Source organism: Xylaria bambusicola (genome assembly GCF_022495145.1).
Source record: "Xylaria bambusicola strain CBS 139988 unplaced genomic scaffold F5B22scaffold_96, whole genome shotgun sequence".
NCBI lineage: Eukaryota > Fungi > Ascomycota > Sordariomycetes > Xylariales > Xylariaceae > Xylaria > Xylaria bambusicola.
In genome coordinates, this window is record NW_025953649.1 from 78,536 (window position 1) to 85,609 (window position 7,074).

General features: G+C 48.6%; 2 protein-coding genes across 2 annotated transcripts; one reads left to right on the forward strand and one right to left on the reverse strand.

Moving 5' to 3' along the window:
• Nucleotides 1-6: 6 nt before the first annotated feature.
• On the reverse strand, nt 7-2,841 carry F5B22DRAFT_579587 (uncharacterized protein). Its single transcript, XM_047973243.1, has 3 exons — nt 2,544-2,841; nt 989-2,446; nt 7-937 (listed from the first exon to the last, which is right to left on the reverse strand). The coding sequence occupies exons 1-3, from the start codon at nt 2,620-2,622 to the stop codon at nt 318-320; spliced, it is 2,157 nt and encodes a 718-aa protein (XP_047824883.1). The 5' UTR covers nt 2,623-2,841; the 3' UTR covers nt 7-317.
• A 3,300-nt stretch (nt 2,842-6,141) lies between these two features.
• F5B22DRAFT_662742 (uncharacterized protein) lies at nt 6,142-6,982 on the forward strand (the record flags this gene model as incomplete). Its single annotated transcript, XM_047980471.1, has 3 exons — nt 6,142-6,206; nt 6,332-6,514; nt 6,676-6,982. 3 exons carry the CDS (start codon nt 6,142-6,144, stop codon nt 6,851-6,853), a joined length of 426 nt encoding a protein of 141 aa, XP_047824884.1. The 3' UTR covers nt 6,854-6,982.
• Between the last annotated feature and the right edge of the window lie 92 nt (nt 6,983-7,074).

Genomic DNA, 7,074 nt, shown 5'->3' on the forward strand with positions numbered 1-7,074 from the left:
ATTGAATATATTTTCCATTTCCCAGTAGTGCCACTGCATTTTTGGTAACGATGCTCATGTTCAATTCGTAAATCTTAGCACACGGTAGGATTTCAAACCAGCTAAGCCAAGACCCAAGGTATTGTTATCATTGCGCATTCTGGGAAAACTCACGGTACGTATCATATCCTGCCACCGTAACGCCGCCATTGCCATCAATTCAAACACACTTCGGTCCCCAAAGATTTGTTTTAACGCGAAACATTCCCGACCACTCATTAAAGCATAGTAATTATTTTGAACCAAATTTGCCAAGTCCTTGTAGCAGACAGTTCTCATCAGATTATCTCGTGAAAACGAGAGTCTCTGGCTGGACTCCGGCTCACGGCTGGTGAAGCATCCCTTATAGGTCTCGGGGGCGTCAGCATTCTCTTGGGTTGGTTTTCTGCTTCGTCTTCACTTGCGTTGCTTAAGGACGAGACAGCCTCGGAATCGTGCTCCAAGCGTGATTGAGGCGGACCCGAGTCCCTACCAGCCAAGGCGACCTCCCGTATACTGCCGCCATGGTCACCAAGGCTTACCGAGCTCTGATTATTTCGATTTCCGGTTAGAGAAGCACCACCAATAAATCTCTTTGAGTTTGACCTTCCTAGGCTTTGGTCTCGTGAGAATCTTGATTTGAGCCAGGTCTTGATTTTACCAGAGGGCGACTTTGGGCTGTCTTCCGAGTTCTCAGAACTCGCCCTCCTTCGAGCCTTTCGAGTGCTTGAGGATGGAACTAAGACGGGCTGACTACTGCTGTTCACGGTTTTTGTGTTCTCTTGAACATCCGGCTCTATGTTGGCTCCCTGGTTATGTTCTGCTGACTTGGTCTTCTCAATTCGGGCCAGTCGTTTCTGTTCAGCTCTAGCAGCCTTTTCTTCCGCCTTTCGTTCTTTTTGTTCTTGCTTTTCTTGCTCTATTGCGAATTAGTTCGTTCTAAACAATTTCAAATTAAGAGCTGACGTACGTTTGAGTTTCTTTTGAATGTCTTGAACCTCTCTCTGTCGCGCCTTTTCAGTCTCTTCTTCTTCCTTCTTCCGTTGCATCTCCAGCCGTAGCTCCGCCTGGCGGGCATGCTCGAGTTCTGCCTTTGCATTGATCTCATCTAGAATAGGCTGAATTCTTTTCGCGGCGATAACATTGATTTCTTCCTGATCCATTTGCACGCCACCAATGTCGACCTTTCCTTGATGTGGGTTGTTCTGCGAAAAAGCTCGCGCCTGCGCTATAGCGCGAGCTTTGAGTTCCCATTGAGTAAGTGTAGAAGGCGGAGCCATTCCGGTTTCGTTGGCAATCTTTGCATCCATGCCCTTTAATCGTTCGTGGACGTTCCGTTGGGCTGCAGCAAGCAACTGGTCTTGATCTTGCTGTCTTTTTTGTTGATCGACCTCTGACAGCTTATTGGAGAAAACAGTCATCTGTTTTCTTATTTGCTCTGACCGCCGCTGATCTTCTAAGACAGCTCCATCACTGAAAGATCTTTTTCGAAGCTTGCCTTTCACAGAGAAACGCCTAGATAATGGTTTTGTCCCATAATAGTCCTGGAGATCACTGTCCTGTGCGTTCTTTTGTTGCATCTTCGCAAGACGAGCCTGTGCTTGCTTGTATGCTGCATCTTGTAGAGTAGTCAGCTGGGCTGGTTGGTGGTCATCGCTCACACTACTAGAGACCTCTAAGTTGCTTCGTGGTGATAATGTATCGACGTGAGCTTTCTGTGCGTCGATCATCTTCTGCTGCTGATTATACATCTTCTTTGCCATGGCTACAGCGGATGCATGGAGCACGTCATTTCTTTTCTGTTCATCAACCTCAGGTTTAACGGGCGGCCGTGAGGTAAACATTAGCTTATTCATCGTCGTGTACGGGACAGCACCCGCCTCTTCTAGAGGGATAGGTGACAAAGCAGGGCGATGAGCTCGGGTTGCGGCACTTAGGGCGTTAGCTGCGGCGTTGGCTTCATCAGGGTAAGATTCTCGGGGAGCCGGCGCGGAGTCTGCTCGTTGACGTCGGGCCACGGCACCTTTGGCGGCAACTAAGGATCTGTGACGCTCAGGGGCCTCTTGCTTAATACTCGAGCTTGCGCGGCTTGACTTGTAGGCTCGTGTTGCTGCTGATATGCCATCATCCATTGACGGAGATTTCGGTATTCCAGGGCTCGTCGCAGACTTCGCGGCCAAGAGAGCAGCCTTGGCACCATCGCTACTAGCTACGGGCTCCCAGGCAGGTGCAAGTTTGTAGTCTTCAGCCATGATGGCAGCTGTCCAGGCGGAAGGTGAAGCAGTTGGTCTCCAAGGTTCAGGTGATTTTTTGTTGGCCCAACCCAGCGACGCAGCTGCGCTGGCAGCGGAGCCTCTAGCATCAAGGCCAATGGAAGGGAAGCTCGGAAGATCTTGTGGTTTCGCGTAAACAAGCCGTCCCGAGTGGACTAGAAAGCAGTACGCTGCGATCAGCAACCATGAGAGATGACAGATTCGAAGGATTAATAAAGCGGAAGAGGCTGTGTTACGGACGACGAAGCTCACCTATTGGCTTAGTTTGAGTGTCGTCATGATACAGGTGTGGTTGCTGTCCACGTGGAACGCTATTGGTCGAAACCTGCATTTTGTCTCTCGTACCGATCCGCGGTGCCGTAGCAATGATGCAGGCGACCCCTGTCTGTCGTCCTGTTCACCCGACAAAAGGTTCTGGACCAGACGTGCGCTGAGGGTAAATAGGATCGGCTGGCCTGCCAGGTCCCGAATCTGTGGGAGGGGCCGTGATCCTATAAACACCGTATAGGAGATCCTACAATAATAATTATAACAACAGCAGTAACAATAATAGTATCATGCAGCCTTGTTTCGCAGAGAGTGGACGACGACGGGTCTTGGCTACCTGCTTCGCATAGCAGCTCAGGTGGTTGGATCAACGGTCAAGTGACAAACGCCGTGCTGCAGCTTCGGGATACCACTAACTTAGAATGATGGTATCACGGATGAGGCCTGGTTTGCTAGCGAGTAGGTCGACAGGTAGGTAGTCAGACACAGAGTGCTGTCTGTGATGGTTTTAGGTTTTAGGGTAGTTGTAGGAGTCGGTGGAGTGATGCCTCACAGACAGGAGGAAGCAAAGAGCTGCTTACGCATCATTGTGTGGCTGCGATCTGATATACATATAGATGCAAGACTAATTCGTTCATTGTTCATTGTTAGAAGCACCAAGCGAGCAAGGTAGCGGATCTTGGCTACTGTCAGTGACGGTGATGGCACCGTCACGACATCGTCTCTCAGGCATTGTCTCTTTCCGGCCGCCCTCGAGGGCGATTGACGTCATAGCATACGGCTAACCCGCGGGGAGTGTTGCGCTACCGTAGATAGCCCAGATAGCTCCTCTACACTACAACCGCAATGGCTTGGTACCAAAGACCAGCCCCGCATCAAAGGTAGGTAGTATCTACTTACGCTGTCTCGGCTGTTACATTGCTAGAAGTCCGTTATTGAACTTAGCAAAAGCCGGCTTGCCAATCTTTCTTTCTTTGGGTGCCGAGGGTGCTCAAGCAGACTGAAGCTCCATCATCGCGCTGAACCAGGGTCCTGCTTTCAGCCCCATCGTCTTAGTTGGTAGATTAGTTTGTCCTACTACTTCCTATACCATCAAGGCATCTCGGGTACCTATTTCGTAAGAGTGCCCAAGGTTTCAGCTTACCTAGGTACCCGTTGGGACTCCACTTCCGTCGCCAACCTTCTGACTTCCAGTAGAAGCGTTGGGGTCTTTAACTCGAGAATGACCAGTCAACTCGAGAAAATCCAGCGGTACTTCCAAATTGGTACAATCCCCACCAAAATAGAAGTAGTTCCTGTTTTATACACATGCACGCTACATTTATACTTCTTATATGAATGCTAAGAATATCGCCACCCCTACTAAAATTGCTAAGTTAGCCAATTCTTTAAGTTCGCGTCTTTTGAGGTAAACAACTTTATATGCATTTTATTAGTAATTCTGCTGCTGCGTAGATTGAACAGTTGAAAGTGTTGAAGTCGAAGGTAAAGGCGTTGAAGTTGAAGGTGAAGGTATAGTAAGTAGGCTGGAAGGTAATTGCCTAATTGAATTTCTTAGCTATATTCAAGTTTTTTAATCGTTATGTAAAGCGAAATTGGTTTAAGCAGAGCTACTTCCATTTTGGTGGTAGTTGTACGTATTTGGAAGTACCTTTGTTTTCTCGAGTTGACTGGTCATTCTCGAGTTAAAGACCCCAACGCTTCTACTGGAAGTCAGAAGGTTGGCGACGGAAGTGGAGTCCCAACGGGTACCTCTATGTAGGTGACTTCCTCTCTGCATACCTCCGACATATATATGTAGATACTTCTTCTTATGTAAATCATGACCAACCAGTCCAGTGCCTACCTCTCCAAAGCCTTCCGCGTTCACGAGATTACCTGGCGAACCTTGTTGCCGTCCCGAACGAGGATGGCAGTGTATGCTAGGTATCATGTTATAGCAATCGGGGCTTCCGTAGTCACGACACCAATCTACACGCCATTGTAGCTAAATTTACTAGTGGGAACGAGTTTCTTTGTTTGGAGGCGCAGTTACTGACCGGGTACCTAGGCTGGTAGTAGCCAAGACCGCATCTGACCTCGAAGACCCTGCACAATAAGGATGGCAGAGTGCGCTGTGCCTCCATAAGCATGCTACCGTGAGCCTAGAGATCCATCGTGACTTTTCAGATGGGCTGCTTGGCCAGCCATCCTAGGTATTCAAGTGTAACCCGCCCCTACTTGGGCCATATACATGTACAAAAAATAGCGCCTAGAATAAGGACGATCCGGGTTTGGGGACCCGACAGGATTTGCCGGTGACCAAATACACAGTAGTGTGATCGCTGCAGTGTCATATGGTCTAATTCGACTCATAGCGCGGATGAACTATTATAGAAACGAACAATCCAAATTTATGTTTAGAGTACATGTAGTCTTCAGACCACTCTCTAAGTAAGCTCTCCTCCTTTCTTTCGCTAACTGGGCACCTATTCCCTATTATTGATGATGATGTAAGTGCCATATTGTGCAGTTGGACTGGGGATATACAGCTCAACTTCATATACACAGAGTTCACGGTGTAAACCCTTAAGTAAGCAGTGGGAGAGAGCTCATTCATAACGGAGGCTTTCTCTCTTAGCACCGGGTCTGACCGGGCTATAGGGCTAGGGTGACTTAGCAAAAGCTACCTAGGTACAGGGAACATATGATCCAGAGGGGATATATATTCTCTCTGTGTCTCCGCGCGCTTTATGACTGAAGGAGCGCCTGATAAATATGTGACAATTCGTGTATCTAGATTCATAGAAGCTAGATTCATCACGGTCATGGGCTTCAGAAATTGGACATTGATGACTATTAATGATGACGCATTGAAAGTTACCAGAGGCAACAAGACACCAAGCAGGCTGCTGTCGTATCACGTGCACGAATGTCAACATCACTATTCTAGTATCTTAACTGGAATATTCCGGTGAAATAAGTAAATGAGGTCTACGTTGCAAGCTGGGGGAGGACAAACGCTTTAGGTTGGAAGACAGCGAATATAGAGTATGCACACATTCGCATTTTCCCAACTCCGTCATTAGCCTTGAGTGCTAAGCCTAACAACGTTTAGAAAGGAGACCCCACAGACTGTCTCAACCTGCACACCACTATAAAACAATATAGCTCAAGTCTTCGCAACTACCAAAGGAATCAACTACTATATAGGACTTGAGCTCGATTTTTGACTTGTTTCATTTGCCTGAAGACCACTTATAACCTTGCAGTCGCACCAGGGCCGCGCGTCCCGCCATGTCCGTCGAATTTGAGAATATTCTCAATTTCCGCGATGCCGGAAAGACAGTGAATGACTATCTGGGGAAAAAGTGACTATGCCCACCTCACCACGATTCATTGAATCTGAGTACTTCCTGAAGCCCCGTTAACGAAGGTATAGGGTCCTTCGGGAAGGTAAACTGTATCGCTCAGCACGACCAGGTACGATATCAAACGCTACTAGCACTATATCCTTGAGATGACTCGTCGCGACAAGTCTCGGGCAGGGAAAAAGGAAAAAGAAGAATACACTTCTAATGGGAAAAGTGTAGATGATGCAACGATGAATGACAGGAGGCAGCTCAAAGAAGAGCTCGGTATCAGGACAGTAATCGACCTTCGATCCAAGTGCGTTTACCAATGTTTTCTATTCGGCTTTGGCGAATTCGCATAAGCCACCAGGGCAACCTACACTACTCGCAAGCTGTTCCAATGTCTCTCTAGAATCGAGACTAACCTTGGAGTTTTTCAAGGGCCGAGCATCTCAGCCAGGCACAGAAGCGACAAGCGGACCTGAAGATCCCGGCGCACCTCCAATCCAACGCCGCGCTCGCGGAACCAATGCAGATTCCAGGACTGATATACCGCGAAGTGCGAGTCACGGGGAGACGGCTCGAACGAGCATTGCTGCGCTTGCTATCGTGGTGGGATTTCATGTGCGTTTCATTGAGCTCATATACATACTTACCTACCAACTCCTCCCTCGTTGTATCCTATCTCCGTCCGGCCCCTCTTCTTAAATGTGCCACCTGCCCGCCCATTGATATATATCAAAACTAGGATATTAATCAACTAACATACACCGTAAACGATACAGAAAATTGATAATCTTCTATATCTTCGGTTTCCGCGTGCAAGCAATCCGTATCATGGGAGAAAAAGTGATGCAACCGCTTGGTCTCGTAGGACGTAAGTCTGATATTCGCATATTCAATCTCTTCTTTTCCCGCCGTGGCGATTATTTTCAAATGCATCGAGACTCATCCACCCTTTAAGAGAATGCACCAGTCGGATCGTATAAATCACAAACAAGATCCCCAGGGAAATATCAAACTGACTTTGTGCTATAGTTAGTCTCGTAACACTAGACGAGTCCGGACCGGAGATAGTCGAGGTGAGTTTGGGGGGGGGGGGGGGGGGGGGGGGGGGGGGGGGGGGGGGGGGGGGGGGGGGGGGGGGGGGGGGGGGGGGGGGGGGGGGGGGGGGGGGGGGGGGG

What these genes read in the sequence shown, in the direction of transcription:
- F5B22DRAFT_579587 (XM_047973243.1), bottom strand. Translation starts at nt 2,622, where the DNA reads ATGCAGGTTTCGACCAATAGCGTTCCACGTGGACAGCAACCACACCTG. An exon ending in CACTCAAACTAAGCCAATAG is followed by an intron (nt 2,447 to 2,543) that starts GTGAGCTTCGTC and finishes ACTGCTTTCTAG; the next exon opens with TCCACTCGGGACGGCTTGTT. An exon ending in CATTCAAAAGAAACTCAAAC is followed by an intron (nt 938 to 988) that starts GTACGTCAGCTC and finishes AATTCGCAATAG; the next exon opens with AGCAAGAAAAGCAAGAACAA.